Source organism: Sinohyriopsis cumingii, chromosome 12, assembly GCF_028554795.1.
Source record: "Sinohyriopsis cumingii isolate HCF-2022 chromosome 12, ASM2855479v2, whole genome shotgun sequence".
In the NCBI taxonomy this organism is placed as follows: domain Eukaryota; kingdom Metazoa; phylum Mollusca; class Bivalvia; order Unionida; family Unionidae; genus Sinohyriopsis; species Sinohyriopsis cumingii.
Genome location: NC_142972.1, coordinates 25,649,073 through 25,670,813, shown reverse-complemented (window position 1 = coordinate 25,670,813; position 21,741 = coordinate 25,649,073). Strand labels below are relative to the sequence as shown.

Below are 21,741 nucleotides of genomic sequence, written 5' to 3'. Positions count from 1 at the left end.
TCACTATGAAAAAAAAAAGCATGGACATTGTTGTATCATGAATATTGTCCCCTTAATGTTGCGTGTCTTCCCCACTGGTTAATTATTATTTCTCAGTAGTTTATTTTGCTTGGTACCATGAACACATTATAATTAAGAATGTATCTCACCCTTATCCCGCATGAAACTATTCCAAATGTATAATAAAAAGAGAGGGTCCTATATTTATGAGGTGATTCGCAATAATATTCCACTTTAAACCTTGTTGTACATATCGTACCATATCCTATACAGAAGGCATTAGGATAAAGTGTGTGTGTGTGTGTGTGTGTGTGTGTGTGTGTGATTTGGATTTGTAACGTAGCCTTCAACAATATTTCAATCATATCGCTACGATGCCTGCAGTGTGGCAATTTATAATGATGTCTAACACTGATGTATCATGCTACATACTTGCAGCATGATGTCACACCCAGTCAGATTACCCTGACACCAGGCCGACCAGCAAGGAAGTCATTTCAACTTTTTTCAAGGCGTGTTGGTCAAAACTTGATTGGGGAGGTAAAACTGGGGGGGGGGGGCCAAAACTTGTCAACTTGTTAATTTTCGTATACAAGCTACAGCAATTTTACAGCACATGCAAATGCCCCCCCCCCCCCAAGTCATAAGTTTACCCCAATTTCCAAAGACTTCCATACAACTTCAGTTGTAAATTAAAAAGCCCGACGTGTTCATTCTATACATAAATTTTACTCTAATCAATGCAAGTCATAAATCTCACAAGCTGCCAAATATCTATCAACCGTACATCTTCATTGCTTCTTTTCATCAGGTTTCCGTACCGCCAGCAGTTCACGCCGTAGAAACTATGCGAGTATCTCTTAACACTGGGAACTATTTTAACTACGCAATCTTAGGCCAGTCAAACTATGGTTTCCAGGCACTTTTCGCCAGTACATCTGCATCACATTTGCCACATTGGCGACGTAAACTGTATCTGCCGAGTCTCTTCTTATTGATTCCATTGTGTAATTTACCGATTTCCTACCGTAAATATTGCCACTGCAGTCACACCACCAATGTACACCGCTAGATTTCAGTAGGGACTTTATTATTCCATGGACACTCATTCGGTTTGGACTTGAATCCACTACTAGTGAACCAATGCATCATGGAAACTCATTAACACTTTACTCCCTGACGCTTGCTCCTGGTAACTGGTTAATTATTTGGGCAAAAGAATATTTCCATTGCACCGAATTCCAGTAATCAGACAAGTAATCACAAATATCTAAGAATTCCTTAAAACAGGGTGCTATAGCCAAATGGGCATACTCCAAATTTATGACTATATATATATATATATATATATATATATATATATATATATATATATATATATATATATATATATATATACTGGTTATTTTCGTAAGTGCTTTTCTGTCTTTGATGTTACATTTAGTGTTGTCTTCCTCCAGTTCTAATTCTTTTTCAGTCGCTTTTCTCTCGTCAGCTTTCAGTTTGGTAACATTAACAACATTCTTGTGTCACAGTAAATGTAAGATCGTGTTGTCAGCACTGTTTTTGCCACATATGGTTCATTCTGCAAGGCACTTAGTTTGTGCTCTTTTCTCTGGTTATTTCTCTTGTATTTTAACGGTAAAGTTTTGTTTTCGTTTCTTTCTATGCAGTTACCATATTCTCAAAACATATTTGCGTGACAGGGTCAAATTTAGAAATGAACACACCTTAGCTTCTATTACTTTGTACGTCAGGGCATCGCCATCCGACGATGGAACATTGAGCTCGAACTGTAACCCCGCTTTTCTTCCATATACAAGAGAAAAGAGATTGCTCATGATGGAATAGGTTGGGGGGGTATCACGGTCAACTGGCCACCTTGAGTTTTGTATACACATGTTCTTGTCTGTTCCATATGTATTTTTTCCGAAGGATTGTTGAGTTCATCATTAATTCAGTATAAAGAACTTTGTGTAACGCCTCGTAAGTATTGATTGCTTTTCTGTGCGATGCACACACCGTCAGATGTGACACAGTCACGTCATACACTGAGAATGTTGCCCACGTTGTCTGTTACTTTCTAGAAAAATGATACCAAAGACTGAAACACACTGGAATGTTCATTCTCTTCTGGAGTTAAACTGTTGCAGATTATTTCGTGTAATAATAGCATTTCTTTCAAAACGTATACAGGTATCAGTTAAAAATTAAAAAGTTTTACCCTCGGTTTAAATTTTGTATTCTTTGTCTATATTAGTGTTCCGGCCTCATTTATTTGCCCAAAATATATGTATATCTTACCGTTCAAGATTTGGCTTAGTGTTTACTTTTATTGAACAAAGAGTAGTTCATAGGTTTAACAGACATCTAGTTTGCTTCGTTTTTTCTTTGTTTCTTAATTTTTACCCATGTTAAGTGTGTTTTTGATGCATAAAGTATCGTCATTATGGGATGATAAAGCCATTTCGGCTCAGTAGTTAGCGTCCCCGAGTCGCGACCGATATGATGTTGGTACAAAATCATGCCACTGAATCAATCGGGACGGCTACACTGGTGTGTCCTGTGCAAGACTCCGACTGCTTCGGCGCTTAATAACATCCTTTTATTGCTTTGAGTTAAAACACCAAAAACCAAGCCAAACGAAACTGTCGGATATTGGGTCAGAATGATGGCATGTCCATAACCTGAAAGTAATGCCAGCTCTATTGTATTCCCAACAGCAATGCACAGACACCTAATAGAAGCAGCACGTCTACTGTTGACATTGTGAGTGTCGTAGTAATGCATGTTCTTAATGGTCTCGCTGTCAGTGTTGTATACACCCTCTTAATGACAACCAGATATCCATCATCTCCCATTTGCTTACATCACCTCAAATGAGGAAGGAAAACAGAAGGACATTAAACTTGTATGACTGAGGGCGAGCAATGACATTGCTATCTGTATGTCTGTGTTTGTTATAAGCTCACTAAACCCATGCAATGTATATGTATGTATTCCTACAACTACATAGGAGGTTTTTTACGCGATTGGAAGAATGTGGTCCAGTGATGTTTTACTGATTTTGGCTCCATTAATTTCATTAAAACATTTATTGGGGCTCGAAGCAGATCCCAAACTATCAAAGAGAAATAAAAAGATCAAAGTCAGAATAGTTTCATTATTCACGTATGGCTATACCAAGTATCTGATTAGCCTTCATATCTTCTGCTGGTTCTACGAATTACGCACGCGCATTTTTAATATTCAGCATTTATCACTGGCAATAACATATCCAATAGTGGTTTAAATCAATGTAATAGATGAAGTGAATCGTATATTTAAAAAAACAGTTTATATAATTGGCCATTTCAGTACTGGCTGCGTGTATCCAACCCAGAATGACCCTCCTATTTATCAGATTTTGTTCCAAGAATTTCGTCAATACTTCCAGATAGTTCCCACAGTAGAAATTGTCAAACAGTGATTATAATCAGACTAGTTTAAGAAGACTGTGTTATATTTAAATATTTAAGCTACTTTTTACAACGAACAAAATTATTATGCTAAGCCCACTTTTATACAGCCCAAACGTGTAACCATGTTTCATTTTAAGGCCACTTTTATACCGCCCAAACGTGTAACCATGTTTCATTTTAAGGCCACTTTTATACCGCCCAAACGTGTAACCATGTTTCATTTTAAGCACATCTTTATACGGTCCAAACGTGTAACCATGTTTCATTTTAAGCACATCTTTATACCGCCCAAACGTGTAACCATGTTTCATTTTAAGCACATCTTTATACGGTCCAAACGTGTAACCATGTTTCATTTTAAGCACATCTTTATACGGTCCAAACGTGTAACCATGTTTCATTTTAAGGCCACTTTTATACAGCCCAAACGTGTAACCATGTTTCATTTTAAGGCCACTTTTATACAGCCCAAACGTGTAACCATGTTTCATTTTAAGCACATCTTTATACCGCCCAAACGTGTAACCATGTTTCATTTTAAGGCCACTTTTATACAGCCAAAACGTGTAACCATGTTTCATTTTAAGGCCACTTTTATACAGCCCAAACGTGTAACCATGTTTCATTTTAAGGCCACTTTTATACAGCCCAAACGTGTAACCATGTTTCATTTTAAGCACATCTTTATACGGTCCAAACGTGTAAATAAAGCTAGCGTAAAGCACACATTTATACCGTCTGAACTTGTAAAGGGTTTTCACTTTAATACATTTTATCCCGCACAAACCAGTAAACATATTTCTTTTAAAGCACACCTTATACCAACCAAATTTGTAAGCACAGCTAGTTTCAAGCACATAGTCCACGCTTATAACATCTAGCTTTAAGCACACTTTATACTGTCCAAACTTGTAAACAACGCTAGTTTCAAACACGATTTTATTCCGTCCAGACTTGTAACCAATTTTATATTGCCCAAACTTGAAAACACTCCTAGTGTTTTAGTAAACACTAAAGCTCATTTTGTGTTGCCCAAACTTGAAAACACTCCTAAAAAAAACACTGGAGCACACTTTGTACCTCCCAAACTTGAAAACACTCGTAATTAAACACTAAAGCACACTTGATACTGTCCAAACTTGAAAACGCAGCTAAGTTTAAGCATAAATGTATGTCTTGCAAGCTTTTAAACACATCAAGTATTAAGCAAACTGTTAAACTGTCTTAGCTTGTAAACAATTCAAAGAACAATTTTATACCGCCCAAACTTGTAAGCATATTTCGTTTTAAGCACACTTTTTTCAGCCCAATTTTTTTAAACCGTGTTGGTTTTAAGCACACTTTTATACTGCTTAAACCTGTAAACACTGATAGTTTTAAGCACGTTTTTATGCTATCAAAACTTGTAAACACAGATAGTTCTGAGTACACTTTTATAAGTTTAACGCGTAAACACTGCTAGTAATATGCTCACTTTTATACTGTCGAAACGCGTGAACGCATATCTTTGTAAGGACAATTTTATACAGTCCATACTTGTAAATACATCTAGTTTTAAGCATACTTTTTTACTATCGAAACTTGTAAACACTACAAGGTCTTAGCACACTATTAGACTGTTTAAACTAATAAACAAGCACAGTATTATACTGTCCACAATTGAATAAGCACAACTACTTTTAAGGAAACTTGTGTACCATCCAAACATTCAAACAAACACGCACCTTCGCTTGATACTGGTATTGATGCTTTCATGATAAACGCGAAATCGTTTTGTATCGTCGCTCTGAACACTGAATACTATTCAATGCAGCTTTTAGATATTATTTACGCTACGTTTCAAATTATCTTTGTGTTCGCTAGAAATTGTTTTTTTTTTTTTTTTTTTTTTGTTCGGCATTATTGATCCGAAAACGAGTGGGTTGGTTTGAAAAAGTTAATAATAGCAATAATTTTGTTATTATGAATCATTTTGGTTGTTGTATCCCAATATGTGTTTGGTGTTTCAACAAATCTTATTATATAACAGGTTTGGTTAACATGTACTCTCTTATTCCTTTATTATCTCCCTTTGCTCGACAAATGTCTCATGGGTGTAATCACCACTAGTCAGATGAGTGCTGAAATCAAGACACTTTGTTTCTAGGACAAATTTGTATACTTTGTTTCTAGGACAAACTTGTATATTTTGTTTCTAGGACAAACTTGTATATTTTGTTTCTAGGACAAACTTGTATACTTTGGAGGGCGGATAGCCTTCGCTGTAAAGCAACTGTTGCAGTGTACTAATCTGGCCGAATTTCAAAACCCGTTTGACAACTAACGTTTATGTGGATTTTGCATAAACATTCGGGTAAAGCATAGACTCGTTGATTGACTTATAGTTCTACAGTATAGTACATTCATTATATGCGAGTTTAGAGAATCTCTCTCTCTCTCTCTCTCTCTCTCTCTCTTATAGCCCATTTCATGCAGACTTCGGTGAACTTCGTAATTTGCTCGGAATTTTGATCACGTGGCGGATAGTCAGCTGACCTTAATAGATGGTGGGCAAAATACGGCTAACGCTTCAGCATCGGCATCAACTTCTGTAACTACTTCAACATCGTTTATCGAGTTGAAAAATGCATATTCAAAAGCGATGCTGCCGCAGATATTGACGAAATTTAATATTGGAACCATTCTGTCTTATTTTCTGGAAACCAGGGCGGATTTCTAACCCATACGAGAGAGTAGCTTTGAGCTGTTTACATCTGGACATGTACATGTAAGTAAGGAAACGGTGTCCAAGTAAACTAATTTAATCCTGACAGGCAAAGAGCAAGTTGTTCAAACTATTTATGTGCATCCAAAACGTCACTATAATAAAATGCGTTTCATATGAGTTTATCAGATTTGTTTTTGAAAGTATGTGGATAATTTACATATAAACTGCAATCATTTAATCAAGTTTATTTCTGAAATATTTCTAAACAACAATGGACGCCATTTTGTTATGTACATGTGCCCACCAGCGTTTGATTGGCTGGAGTATAAAGTAACTCGGGAGGTTATTCGGATAATTACGGAGCAACTCTGTTAAATTCGGTATGAAATGGGCTATTGAAAAGCGGCGAGTGCAGAGAGAAAGTTTCCCCATAATCTAAGTTCGGAATCATTGGATGTGTAACTAATTTAAACAAATTTGAAAATATGTTTGGTTTCTAAACAATGACAAAAACATTTTGTGTTTTGTACAAAAATATTTCGTTCTTGCTTGTAAAAAGTGTCATTTCACAGGAATTTCTTTCAACAATATTTTTCAAATCTTTTTATCGATCCACGTAAAATGTAGCCCATGAAGAAAGTTCAATTTGAAAACCAAACATGGAAGCTTTTCTTCTGGAACGTTTCCATATTTAGTACTAGATTTGTGTTATTCATTTATAAATGAATGTTAGAGAGGAAATTAAACAGTCTTATGATCACAGCACGCAGAGTAGAAAGAAATATGAAAATATGTGAGAATGTATTAAATTTTCCAAAAAATAGCCAACGATATACTGGTAATGAAAATAAAGATGAAAAATGTCATTTTTCAACATCCTGGATCTAGTGTGGTTTTTTACAATCCCATGTTATCCAATTCCCTTTGCATCTGACAAACAGCGCACAATCCACAGAAAGACATGGCCATACAGTCACTGCAAATTGAACCCTGGGAAGAAAAGAACGATATTGATAGAGACATGGTTGAATGGATCAGTCTCGACCTGAGAGTGAAGTGATACCAGTAGCATTAGTAACAATATCAGCAGTATTATTATTAGCATATTGTGCTACCAATAGCAGCAGTAGTAGATGTTATATTGCAATATTAGTGGCATCTGTAGTAGTATCAATAGTAGTAGCAACAGTGGTTGCAGTAGTAGTAATATTGAACAATATATCAGTAATGTCGGTATTAGTAGTCGTTATACTGCTCAATATATCAGTAGCATCGGTAGTAGTAGCAGTGGTTGTTTGATTTAAATATTAATATCATTGATAGTAATAGTAGTGGTACTTATGTTGTAATATCAATAGCATCGATAGTAGTAGTTATATTGTAATATTATTAGCAGCATTAGTAGTTGTTGTAATTGCAATATCAGTAGTAGTAGTAGTAGCAGCAGTAGTAGTAGTCGTAATAGTTACACCGTAATATAAACAGCAACGGCATTCTTAGAAATCCATGTTGTCGTTAATTATACCACTGTTATGTATTAACTTTGATCAATGGCTTTAGATTGTAATGATCATTTGTAAGCAAAATATTACACAGCTAATTTTTGTCTATGGTTGTAGATTATATTTTAAGGTAATGGTCGTTTTTAAGCAACATCATGTTTACTTGGATCTCAGTTCAGGACATTGTTTGGAAAAGAAAATATGGTCTACATGATGTTTGTCAGGTTGATTCACTATTTTGGAATTATTGTGAACCCATTCAAAGACATTCTGGATATTGTTATTGTGATATATGAAGACTGTTGGCACAATGACACATTCGAGGCACATTCATGACCCGGAATTCATTCGGAACGCTATACTTCTGGACTTGTGATAGAATATTTGGGATAATTTGATATTTAATTCACAATACTGTAAGAATCTTTTAAATTTAACTTTGCATTCTTGGTAAATAAATTTTTTGTTGAATTTTATTAAACTTGTTCGTTTTCCGTTTTTCTGAAACAATATTTTCTTCAAAAGTACCTCTGCTATATATTTTAAAAAAGTTATTGTAATCGAGCTTCTTCATCTATTCCCGCAACTCTTTTTAAAACACGAACAAAAAAATGTCCTACTAAAGCCTAACCGACTGAGTTTTGTCAATATCAATTTGATGATGATACTATTTACAGCATACACTTACAATTAATAATCTGTCAGTAATTCATGAATCTATATGTCAGAGGAGCATTAGCCAAAAACAACTTCGGGTATATACTCAGTGGACAGAATTTCAAGGCAGACTATTTGAAAACGCTGAGGATTAGGAGGGTGTTCAACCTTTTAACGCAGACGACATTTCTCCTTTAAGTGGTAAAGCAAAAGAACAAACAAAATGTTTGCTTATTAATATTTATTTTTTTTTGAAGAATCAAAACCTGGAAAAAGTTAAAGTAGAAAAATAATATTTTATAATAATAATTTTGATTTTTGTATTCAAATGTGAACGCAAATTGTAAGATTTGCATATTTATGTCAGGATAAATTTGAAAATCATAAACGTTTTTTCACCAGGATCTTGATCACATATACATGAAAACCTGCATCTAATCAGCTTGTTAGACATAGGCGATGTGACTATATATTGTTAATAGATGTTGATTTAGTAAGGCATTTCTCCCAGTAAGTGATGTATTTATTAGGGTGGTATTGCGAACGGTAGAAACGTCTCACAATTTATATTTTAAAAAAATGTCAAACCGTTTATGAATATCAAAGACTGGATTTCTAAACTACCTTTTATTTATTCTGTTTGCTCAAAATTACATTCCTAATGAATAGCACTATAAAATTCGAATGTAGACACAGCACGTGCACTAACACTTAGCATTCTCCAATCATCACAAAATGATGCCAACAGACTTTCCTCAAGACATGATTCTGGGTTATCCGGGGAACTTGTACAGGGACAGCAAGGCAGTTATTACGACAAAAAAGCAGCGATAAATAACTTAAAAGAAACTATTTTCAAATACTTCTTGCAATGAAAGAATTAGGAGTCTGGCCTAGGTTACGTGCTGTTACAAAAACGAAACAGAAAAATGCAGTACTGTTTAAATACTACTTTGTAGTCAGCTAACAGTTTTGCACGTGACAGGTGTACAAATGACCAATCAAAATATTCAAGTGGAGGTGTTCAAGTACTAGCGGAACTTAACTCTGAAGTTAAATCTAAGTATAGAACCCAGTGATCTGATTGGCTGAAATTCAAGTCTTTCTTAAAGCTGAATATGCATATGTCTTACGCTGAGACTTGACTTTTAGAACTATGTAGGTGAAATTGGCGTCATGGATTTATACTATTTGAACACTCCGAAACACAAAAAGGCTAGTGTATAATTACCCTGATTCCTCCTAGCGTCCTAATCCTGGCACGGAGAGCGATCAATCCGCCCGGCACGAACCACGGCATACACATGCATTCTCCGGTCCGTGAAGAGATGTTACAAATAGCGCACGGGAGACAGCAATAGGTCATGATCACTATAATGTGAAACAGAGATAAAAGTGGACTTAGCGCCACTTACTTGGCTTAAAATGTTATTTTATATATAGTTTATATCTCTAGTAGTGCCGTCTTTAAAACATGTGATCCTGCCGTAACTGAAAAGGGGTGTAAACATAAACAGTAGCGAACCATTATATCAGTGATCTATATGCACAGGTAAAAAGCTGTCGCAGCTGCAAGACAGGCATTTTCGGGAGAAATATTTGAATTTGTCCATGCTGAAGGCCTATGAGACGATATAAACTGGAGGCATTGCCACCAAAGAGCTTGCCAGTTGGAAATAATCTACTCTTGCTTCTACCAGAGATGAAAAATTCAAAGTGACTATGTGTCGTGAAACTTTTAAACCAAACAGAATGCTACGTATCCTACGTTCGAGTCTAACATATCGTACAACAAGCGAGTTAGTGTGATATTCTCTAAGGCAGTGAAAACGTAAATTGTCATATTTACTGATGATTGTTAAATGTGTCTTCCCTGAAAGATTATATATATATATATATATATATATATATATATATATATATATATATATATATATATATATATATATATATATATGTAGAGAGAGAGAGAGAGAGAGAGAGAGAGTAACGTACGTGATTTGCAGTCAGAGAAGCAGCCGAATAGGCCACTGTCCCAATCTCTGTTTCCATCAACTGTCCCAATCAGTTTAGTGCTAGGCTGGACTATATACGGGCCTGCCATCTTGAATCAAATGACTCGATCCTGAAAGTAATGGCTACAGATAAATCATATGTATGCTCTACCAAAAAGTCTCTTAATTTAAGTAAATTAAATCAAAGCCAATTAATGCATTTGAATTAAGCACAAAAAGTATGATTCACATGATGTTCTTATTCAGTAAAATGTCCAATATAAACATTGGATGTTTAGCAGCAACTTAAAAGTTGGGAAATAGCATATACCAAGTGCAATAGTTAAATAATGATAACAATAGTGCAGAAAACATAAGATTATGTCATAAACACAACAAAATATTAATACAAATTGAACATTTGAGTGGTTTACAGTGGTCTACAGGTTACTCAAATTGCATGTTTGAATATGACAACGAACTTACGATTATAAGGCAGAAAGATGCAGATATGAAAATGTTAACCATAGTAACAAGGACATTAACATTTTCAATGAAACCAGTTACAATCTTCAACAATCTAATCTTACGACTCTATGGTCTTAAATTAAGTAACAGAAAAGAGCAAAACCCAACAAGTTTTGTAAAATTCAACAAATAGTTTATTTCCCTAGAACATAAAGTGAAAAACTCAAAGTTACAGTATTGTAAATTAAATTCGAAACAGACCTAAAAGTGCAATCACAAGTCTAAATGTATCAAGTTCCACTTGAATTCCAGTGCGATTGTTGTTGTTGTTGAGTTTAATTATAGTGGCGTGCGCACAATTGTGCATGTGCCACTTTTTCTGACTGCACCGCAGCCTGCTAGTTGTTCCTGGGGAAGGGGATGGTGCCACCTCCCCCAGGCTTTTATGGATTCAAGGAACCCTGATAGTTTGGCCTCAATCTGTGGGTCCATAAAGGTCCCTACAATTGAATGGTTGGCTGTCATTAATGGGAAGGAGAGCTCGGTAACGGTCCTGCTTGCTTTACATCGCTGGTTTCTTGTTGCATTTGCCTGGTGTTTCTTTTCTTTTCTTTTTTTTTTCTTCGATTTTTTGTGAATATTTTTTTCTTCTTCAAAATGTTCTAAAAGGAGTGGGGATGTTCTATGCTGTTTATAGAGGTTCTTAGTAGATATCATGTATGAAGAGAGATTTTCAAGGTTATTATGGTATTACTAGTCGAGGTGTTTAGGGTGTGTTTCCTACGTTATGTTATTTATAAGTTTTTAGATATTACCTCTTTAAGTTATTTACTAATTGATGTTTTTAGAGATTGAATGTTATTTATACTTTATTTAGCAAGAGACCTTAGTCCTAGCCGATTACTCGGTTCGTTAAGGACATCTAGGACATCCGATTTTGCGGTTTCCTTAGTTTTTTATAGGTGCTTCGTAAGTGAATTATTTATTAATACTTTTATAAAATTGAATGATATGTTATGGGTTTTTATGTGGTGGCTTCTAAATTTATTTAGCTAGTTACTGGGTCTTTTGGTTTTGTGGGGATAGTAATTATATTTTGTTCCTAAGTCCTGCTGAGCCTATGAATTGATTTATATTTTTATATGCTGATTGTTTATTTTTATTAGAGTCCATAAGTAACTCTGGGTATGTGTGTGGTGATCCAATCTCTTTTTGGTTTTTGATAAATATTTTCCGAGCGGGTTGATATTTTGGGCATATATTGAATACGTGGTGTAGATCTTCGGTGGTGTGGCAGTTAAAGCAGTTAATGGTTGCTGGTTTGGGTCCTATAAACCTTCCAAAACTGCTTGCTAGTTTAGTTTTTCCAGTTATTATCCTGTTTATGGTTTTCTGTTCTAAATAGGTACCCTTAGGTAGCTGTATGTTCCTATCTACGTTTTTGGGGGTTTCATGGTGCTTTTTACCTTTTGTGGAGGAGTTCCAAAAATCTTGCCATGTTTGGTCTATATATGTTTGTGCGACGCTTATTGCTTCTGTAGAGCTATAGTTAAGCTTGATATGGTTTTGATCTCCTAGTGCGATTCCAAATAAGTTCCGATATTGAATGTGTTCATGTGTCTGTAGTCTCAAGCGTGCTAATATGGCAACGGTCTGGAGTGTGGCGATGTGCTAACAGTCTATTGATTTATCACAATAATATTATCCAAAATGTTCTTATCTGATTTCACTATAATTTTAAATCAATGTTTTAGTCAAGAATATTATTGAACACCCTGTAATTCCAGTGGATAATAATTTGAATAAATAAACCCAACTGAATTAAAAGCTGAACACAACATTAAAACTGATTCTGTTTCAGATGTCAAGGCAAGAACGAGTAAACAAGATTACATACCCCTCTGCGTGACCTAGGTCGCAATTACCATTTTCTGAAAATACTTTGTCAACTAATAGGAAATTTCCATTCTGGAAGTGTCTAAGATCAGAATCAAGACTGTATCTTTAATTGATATGAACAGTTTTACTAATAATGATTTACTGATTTAATCCACAATGATAGAGAATTATTAGCTATGCATTATATTCTTTACAAAATAAATGTTCTTGGTTAGGTACACCATTAACTTGATTTTAGACAAGGTCAAGTACAAAATACATTTGTATATAACATATAATCATTAGGGAATGACAACAAATAATGTAAATTAAATATACATAATACTAAACCAAACTGACACTAGGAGTGACTCAACTATTACGTTACTACCCATGCCAACCAACGTATGGCAAACCCATGTTGAAATGAACACTCCTAGTAAAAATCAATATCTACCTGCCCACCTTAAAGGTAATCAATCACTGGGAAAACCTATTCAGTTTCATGTCATGTAATGAATGTACAGATATAATAAATAGTTTTAAATATTAGTGTTTATTGTTTGAAAGCGCAATGACCTTAAATCCAGAATGTAAAACCAATAACGTCTTTAAATTATACCATCTAATTCCCATTTTCACGTGTGACTCACGCCCAAATTGAATTATTTCTCCATTGATTTTTTGGATCTATTTTTAAAACTGATCGAAAGGTGACACTTTTTATGGAAAGTAGAAAACATGTCATGTAATGAATGTACAGATATAATAAATAGTTTTAAATATTAGTGTTTATTGTTTGAAAGCGCAATGACCTTAAATCCAGAATGTAAAGCCAATAACGTCTTTAAATTATACCATCTAATTCCCATTTTCACGTGTGACTCACGCCCAAATTGAATTATTTCTCCATTGATTTTTTGGATCTATTTTTAAAACTGATCGAAAGGTGACACTTTTTATGGAAAGTAGAAAACAAGAGCTCTGTCTGGACAGCATTTTGTCGTGTCCCTTGATTCTTCTGTAGCTATTTATTTCAGCTGTATTATTACAGAACATAATGTTGGCTAATCGGGTAAATGAAACTAAAAGAGAAGTTTTTATTCCAATATTGAATTTCGTCTATTATGTTGGCGAGTTTGCTGCATCATTTCAGTGGGTAATAGCTTTGTCTGTAATTTGTTTCACTTGACTGTTTATAAAATAAATAATATGGTTATATCTAACAATTTAACTAGAGAAGAATAAAATAAAAAGAAACTGCACAAATCAATATTATTAAAATCACATGTTGCTGAAACGATGCCCATGGAACGGTTTTCATTGGAGGAAAGAACGAGATGATGTTAAATTTAATAATATCACTAATGAGAGCAGTGCGAAAAATATGTTTCCAAATTACGCTAAATAGATAAGTACATAAGATAATTAAAACAATCTAACTGTTAGGAAAGTGTGAGAACGTTACGATCTGCCAGTGAATCAGTACGATGTGGATAAAACACATTTGAATGTTCTCATTAAGTTATATACATACCTCTAAGTCAACTTAATCTTCACGATGCATCAGATGATCCCTGAACTGTGTTACTTTCTGTGCCTAAATAGATCCCCTTGGATAAGCCATTGGACGTGCCTTAACATATAGAGCTGTTTTATGATTAGAACATAGCATGGTGTGTAGGCGTGTGCTTGGTTTATAGACTGGGGTCTTTGTGTCTATCTAAAAGCTCTGTGTTGAATCAAAATCACCGGTGCGGACATTCACCAGCAATTTGAAGGAGCTAGTTACACAGCAATTTACAAATCCATTTAAAATTCCTGCATCTAGCTGGCACTCCGTCTGTGTTATAAGATCCAGAGAAGTGGTTTCCTGACGAGGTAGAATAACAAAGGATCCAAGTGGGGCTGTCATCGCTCAACTACCTTACACTATTCAATAGTTAGCCATTTCAATAAGAAAGCTAAAGTGTTATTAGCAGTAAACCTGATGTAAATTATCTCAGAAGCTTTATATCACGTCCATTTTCTTTTTTATCTATTGTATGACAAAATGTTTTCTAACGATAAGGCTTGTCTCATATGCATAGTTTTTGGTTAATAATTGAACACATCCAAACGTAAAATCTAATCAATATTTGGTCTCCATAGTGGTAACATGATAATCCAATTGGATACAAAATTACCCCATAAATATACATAGATCCTGCTTCCAACAATATTTAGACAGCTTAATGATATCAGACAATTAAACAAGTTTGACCAAACTTTGATCAACAATATAACTGCTCTAGCCATGACAAGCTTTACCAAGCAGATGCAAGATCATGTGATCAAAACAATATAATGTCGCTACATTAGTTGTTGTTGTTGTTGTTGTAGGGTTCAACGCCATTTTTCAGCACAGGATAGGCTATACATGGTGGCCAGTATAAATGGTGGAGGAGAAACCTTGGAAAACTCCGGAAAGAACTACCGATATACGAGAAGCTACTGGCAAGCTTCCTCACGTACCACACACGCATATAGAGGTGAGACGGCTGTGATCCGTAACGGTGAGCGCTTTAGACTACTTGGGGGCCCCCGCTAGAGTGTTGCAAGCTCATCCTATTAAATGAATAATCACCTAACAAATATGAAGTCTTGCTCATAAATAGATCTTGCTAATATGTGTAGGCCTTGTTCATGAATATGCATAGGCCATGTTCATAAATAAAACACACAACAAATCTTCTTGATATTAGCCGATTTGCAAACATTGATTAAAACTATAAATATGGAGTTTCGAGTGGTAACAAGCTCATCCAAACAGGTGCGAGATTACTTCATTAATATGCATAGATCTCACTCACAATAAAACTCATGGGATATTTTGACGACATGATCCTATTTATCAAGTTTGAACCTATCAGCAATACATTGATAACGTATTGACAACCTAAATGAATCAGAGACAAAAACACCTTATTCATATGGGTAGATCTCGCTGATTATTATGCTCATCTGAGATCTGAATGTTGAAGCCTATCTACCAAGTTTAACATAATTCGGTTTAGAAATACGGTCTCTGGCATGGTAACAAGTTCCGCTAATCAGATATAAGATCATCTCATTAATATGAAATGATTTCGTTCATTATCTAACTCATGCGAAACCATGATATTATCTGTGCCGTTCTGACATTTTTAGGCACCGGCGAAAGAAAGGAGAAAGCATTGTTCAAAGTTGTTTGTTCTGCAACCCTCACAATGGCGAGACTCTTGGCCTACAATTACACGTAGTTTACGACTTGGACAGTAACTATCTCAATCACAGTGTAGGCATTATTATTTTTCTGAAAGCGCTTTTATGAGATTTTAAAAAAGTTTATCGACTCGTGTTTGCAATTTGAATTTAAAGTACAGAAAGTGAAAGTAAATAGATCCTCGTCCCCTTGGTTACTCTACCGTACGTGGCTTAACATATAGAGCTGTTTTATGATTAGAACAGAGATAGCAATCTTTTGCGAGATTCGCATCAGAAACAATGCCTGGCATTGTACACTCTCAAACACAAATCACCCCACCATTATTCAGATATTAGAATGAAGATAATCGTCTGTTCTTTAAGCATAATTAACTGAACAATCAGGTGAATACATTTTTCTTAAATGTAAACGAGTGAAACTCTGAAACGGAGCTATAGTCATATATTCCAAGTTTTATTCAAACCTAATCCCAAGTATCGCGTCCAGCGTAGTAGCAATAATAGTCAATCAGACGCACGTCACTCAGTAATTAAACTTTTGCCAAATTTGGATGAATGAAATCATATTCAATCTTTGGTTAAAATCGTATCATAAAAAAAGCTTCCAGACTGGTAACAACCTTAGCGAATCATCGTCAAGATTACATCATTAATATGCACGCATCTCGCTCTAAAGGAAACTCCTTTGAGATTTTGATGATATAAACCTGCATAACTGGCTTGATAAAAACTGGATCAGAAGTATGATTTCCAGGCTTAACGATTGAAATAGGTATTGATCTCGCTCATAATAGAATTTACTGAATGTGTTGATGATATTGCTTGTTTAACACACTTGATAAAAATCTGATTAGAAATAGAGTTACTATTTGTGTTGACAAACCCAGTCATTCAGATGCAAGACTGCGACAATAATATGCGTGGATATGGCTCATAAATGTATCAATATTCGATTTATCGACTTGTGTACATTTATCAAATTTAATCAAACTCGAGTCAGAAATGAAGTCTCTAGCCTGGGAACAAGCTTGGTCATTCAGCTGCAAGATGACCTAATTCATATGTGTGGATCTCGCTCACTATCGAACTCATGCCTTATAATTCATTGACTTTTGCTGTAAGATGTGGCTTCAATAGTATTTAGAAGCTGAAGTAAGATCTCGTCATTAATGCGGATGGATCTCGCTCATTATCAAACTCGTCTGACATCTTAATGATACATACCCATATTCTCTTTCGATTAAATCGGATCTGAAATAAGGTTTCGAAAGAGAAAACAATCTCAGTCATTCACATGCTGGATCACCTCACAAATGTGCACTAGTCTTGCTAATAATCGAACTATTGTGATCATTTTCACCGCTAAGTATTTGCCCCTGCAATTTGGCAGATTGCTATCCAGTTTAGGATATGACCCCTACTCCGACCAGCTTGACTGACACGTATTTGTGTTCAGAGATTAGCAAACTGGTTCCAAATATTTGGCCTGTTACTTGCATTGTCGTGATGACTTGTTAAAGTCAAAATAATATATGCCGTGACTGAAATTATGACCAAAACATTTATAAAGGTATGTTAACATGTACTTTTACAACACATAACTTAACAATGTTCATTTAGTAATTCCGTTGTCAAATTTTGTTTTGGAGGTAAGTAAATTTTGCTCGTTGTCAAGCTCTTCGTTTGCACTAGGTATATAAATCTTGCATGCAATCTGCAAATCCCATGAATGAAAGTGATCATTGTTGGAAAAACGGCGGAACTTGCAAAGTTTGATAATCCAATATTCAATGTCATAATCGGATGAAAAATATCACATTCAGAGTGGTAGCAGGCAATTTCTGACGCACACCGCACGATGAGCGTAATATCATACTATGCTTGGTAAGCTTACATGGCCTTACTTGCTAGGTGAGCTATAACGTGCTTTAGTCGGACAACGCTAAAAAGGACTAAGACCGGAGACGGCACACGAAGTCCGTAATTTAATCTCTGTAATCTCCCCAGCAAAACACGACTAAATAGTCAACGAATTTGTCATACGGCACAGATGAGTATCAGCTGTATCATTTATTTATCTGATTTGTTACTTGAACGCACATAACTGTGTCATATAAAAATGTTATCTTTTGAAGTTACGTGTAGTCACTACTTCAAATGTATACATTCTATCAAATACATCTGATTTGTTACTTGAACGCACATATATGTGTCATATAAAACTGTTATCTTTTGAAGCTAAGTGTAGTCACTACTTCAAATGTATACATTCTATCAAATACATCTGATTTGTTACTTGAACGCACATATATGTGTCATATAAACTGTTATCTTTTGAAGCTACGTGTTGTTGTTGTTGTTGTTGTGGGGTTTAACGCCATTTTTCAGCACACGATAGGCTATATATGGCGGCCAGTATTAATGGTGGAGGAAGAACCCGGGAAAACCCCGGAAAGAACCACCGACCCACGAGAAGCTACTGGCAAGCTTTCTCACATACCCATATTGGCTGAATCTTAGACTCGAACCGACGCAGGCAGAGGTGAGATGGCGGTGATCCGTAACGAAGAGCGCTTTAGACCACTCGGCCACTCGGGGCCCCTGAAGCTACGTGTAGTCACTACTTCAATTGTATACATTCTATCACCGCTCCGGTGGCCTAATGGTTAGAGCGTCCGCCTCGGAAGCGGAAGGTCGTGGGTTCGATCCCCGGCCGAGACATACCAAAGACTTACAAAAATGGTACTAACAGCTGCCTCGCATGGCGCTCAGCATTAAGAGGTTAGTGTTAGGACTGGTCGGCCTGGTGTCAGGATAATGTGACTGGGTGGGACATCATGCTACATGTCTGCGGCATGATGCCCCAGTGCTAGACATCACTATAAACAGTCACACTGCAAACATCGTAGTGATATGGCTGAAAAATTGTTAAAGCTACGTTACAAATCCAAATCACACACACACACACACACACACACACACACATACACACACATTCTATCAAATACATCTGATTTGTTACGTGAATTGAGGTACATTTAATCACTTAATGCATTGAATACAAATTGTTAAATAACATCAACTGCTGACTTATAGAAATTCGTGCAGCCACTACTTGTATTTTATACATATTGCCAAATAAAATCTACTTGTCGCCTTTGGGAGCTACATCCGGCCACTACATGTTTTGTATACATATTAGCAAATAAAATCAACAGTCGACTTTTAGAACTACGACTATATACTACATGAATTGTATTGATATTATAGAAATGTTTTGGAAATGTCGAAGTTTGAGAACTAATGATTAACAAATCTGCTATATAATCACTGTACGACTGGTATAAGCAATTCATAATACGTTTCGTATTTATTATTTCCTACTCCCTTTACTAGTTTAACAATGTTCATTGATATCATTCAAACATTTTCTTTGTTTTCCATTTTTTACGGACTATTCAATCACATAACATCATAAAAGGCGATGTTACTGAAACACCAAAGTAAATCAAGTGAGGTAAGACAAAGAATACGAAGCCAGTAGAATGGACAATCAACACAGTTTTTAAAACGTATTTCAACTTTGTAATGCAACTCAAAATAGTAATTGCATGATTTTGTTAACAAATAAACATAAATATGTATAAAAATTAAAATAAAGGTTTACGTAGATATTTCTCGACAGATTAGAGTTTGCATTTTCACACATTTTCAAACATTTTCGGCATGTACAAAGTTTACAAATGAGTTTAGACGGATATTTTGGTTCTTATTTCAAGAATCAAACCCTATGCAAGATATTTTCCTCTGACAAGGGAACTTTCGATACGTGGGTGGTTTATAGTGTTTTGTTAAGTTAGGTGCACGAATTTACAAAAAACAGAAGTATGTTAATGAAGAATGAATTAAATGAATTACATCCTTTGTTATTACACTTATATTAGTTATTGGTATAAGGAAATGTAAGCTTACCTTCACGCAGAAACAACTTGGTTAATGTCAGCCGACTGACCCGCCGAGTTTCCACCCAGATAAAATGATCTCTGTTCCGTAGTATAGGTAATAAAAGCGTGTTCAAACATCTATATTACACACAAAACGTTGTGCGCAGTTGTTGTGTGCCAATACGAATAAGTTTATAGTGTTTTGTTAAGTTAGGTGCACGAATTTACAAAAAACAGAAGTATGTTAATGAAGAATGAATTAAATGAATTACATCCTTTGTTATTACACTTATATTAGTTATTGGTATAAGGAAATGTAAGCTTACCTTCACGCAGAAACAACTTGGTTAATGTCAGCCGACTGACCCGCCGAGTTTCCACCCAGATAAAATGATCTCTGTTCCGTAGTATAGGTAATAAAAGCGTGTTCAAACATCTATATTACACACAAAACGTTGTGCGCAGTTGTTGTGTGCCAATATGAATAAGTTTACATTAAATTAGAATTCAAGCCGGCCCGCAGCAACTACTCTTCGTTTCTAATGATCTATATCTTTTCGTGTCTCGTTTCTAAACATGACGTCTTTGCAAAGTACTTCCTTGTTGCTAATGGGGGGGTTTATTTCTTGAAATGTAATGAACACGTCATAGAGTTGTAAAAGTCATAACAGAGCATATTGTAAATGATGACGATTGGTTTCGGATTTGAAATATTGAGTTGAGGACTGCTTTTTCAACGCCAGAGAATAAAGTTAATTTTTAAACAGCATTCTGTTAATTTTCAGGTTTAAAAATACTGCATACGCGATTACGATGATTATTCTTTTTTTTTAGAATCTTGATGGTGCATTTCTCAACACACTGCATATTTATGTTCATTAAAAGGTGTTAAACAGGTACGTCTGTAGATGTCAATTTAAAAAACAAAACAATTCTTACGTAAAGATTTATTACTAAATTATGTACTCTTTCAAATATATGCACAGGGAGAACAACAAAGGTTTTTACAATGGGAACAACGACGGTAGTTACAACGAGAACAACGACGGTTGTTACAATGGGAACAACGATAGTAGTTACAATGTTGAGGATATATCTTATTTTTTTGTGGTGCTCCAGATCTTTTTTGTCAGCCCTATCCTTAAATAGAAGACAAATATTGAATAATTCGTAAATAACAATTAATTTAATCGATAAAACCGAAATGTATTATTTTAGGGTTTGATCATTATCACATTGAAAAAGAATAAAGTTAATTGTTTTCCGTTGTTTAAATATAACATATGTTGCTGTTCTCAATGATTATATTTTTGTAGCATTGTAACAATGACTACATTGCACCATATATATTCTATTTAGTAATTCAGTAAAACATGTTTAAAAAATATTTTAAACCAAAAATAATTCTTAAAAGATTAATAATCTGTGTTTTCGTATTAACAATTAATGGATACTCTCTGCAATAGGTTTAAGTTCAACTTTGTCCAAAATCGTCTCAGTCTTTAATATAAAATTGTATGAAATTCTAATACAATAATTTATAATCGTGTAAATCTACGAGGACTGTGCTTTTTTGTCGTTAAAATCCACACATCCATTTATTTCTACCTACACTATTAATAACAATGGACAACAAGATATCTCATTTTAAAACAACGGCTACAATTTCAGAACCGTTACATCGTCCCACTAGCCTTTGAACACTTTACACTCGAGTAGTTTGTTGTCTTAAACACTGAAATTCGTTGATTTAAAGGTTATCTTATCCGTGAACGTCACATACTCTTTTATACTTTTATGCTCGTGGTATGCAGATATAAAGCGAATTCCTAAATGCCCCATTAATTTACATCTATAGAATGCAAAATAAAATACCTTGATCTT

General features: G+C 35.0%; 1 protein-coding gene and 1 non-coding gene across 4 annotated transcripts; one reads left to right on the top strand and one right to left on the bottom strand.

The window, feature by feature from the left end:
• Positions 1-6,397: 6,397 nt before the first annotated feature.
• On the bottom strand, positions 6,398-20,069 carry LOC149786121 (cornifelin homolog A-like). Of its 3 annotated transcripts, none has more exons than XM_089976454.1 (4): positions 19,886-20,069; positions 10,323-10,465; positions 9,559-9,698; positions 6,398-7,158 (listed from the first exon to the last, which is right to left on the bottom strand). In XM_089976454.1, the coding sequence occupies exons 2-4, from the start codon at positions 10,429-10,431 to the stop codon at positions 7,066-7,068; spliced, it is 342 nt and encodes a 113-aa protein (XP_089832580.1). In that variant the 5' UTR covers positions 10,432-10,465; positions 19,886-20,069; the 3' UTR covers positions 6,398-7,065. The 3 variants fall into 3 exon arrangements, with proteins under 3 accessions (XP_089832580.1, XP_089832577.1, XP_089832579.1); XM_089976451.1 differs by having other exon boundaries at positions 10,323-10,452; positions 19,886-20,068; XM_089976453.1 differs by lacking the exon at positions 19,886-20,069 and adding an exon at positions 14,205-14,451 and having other exon boundaries at positions 10,323-10,452.
• On the top strand, positions 18,562-18,634 carry Trnap-cgg (transfer RNA proline (anticodon CGG)). Its single transcript has one exon. It is a non-coding gene; the product is annotated as a tRNA-Pro (tRNA).
• Positions 20,070-21,741: the final 1,672 nt, after the last annotated feature.

Excerpts from the sequence above, each read along its gene's own strand:
- LOC149786121 (XM_089976454.1), bottom strand. The coding sequence starts at position 10,431 with ATGGCAGGCCCGTATATAGTCCAGCCTAGCACTAAACTGATTGGGACA. Across the intron at positions 9,699-10,322 it reads CTTCTCTGACTGCAAATCAC|TGATCATGACCTATTGCTGT; the intron begins GTACGTTACTCT and ends TTCACATTATAG. Across the intron at positions 7,159-9,558 it reads GGACGCTAGGAGGAATCAGG|GGTTCAATTTGCAGTGACTG; the intron begins GTAATTATACAC and ends TTTTCTTCCCAG.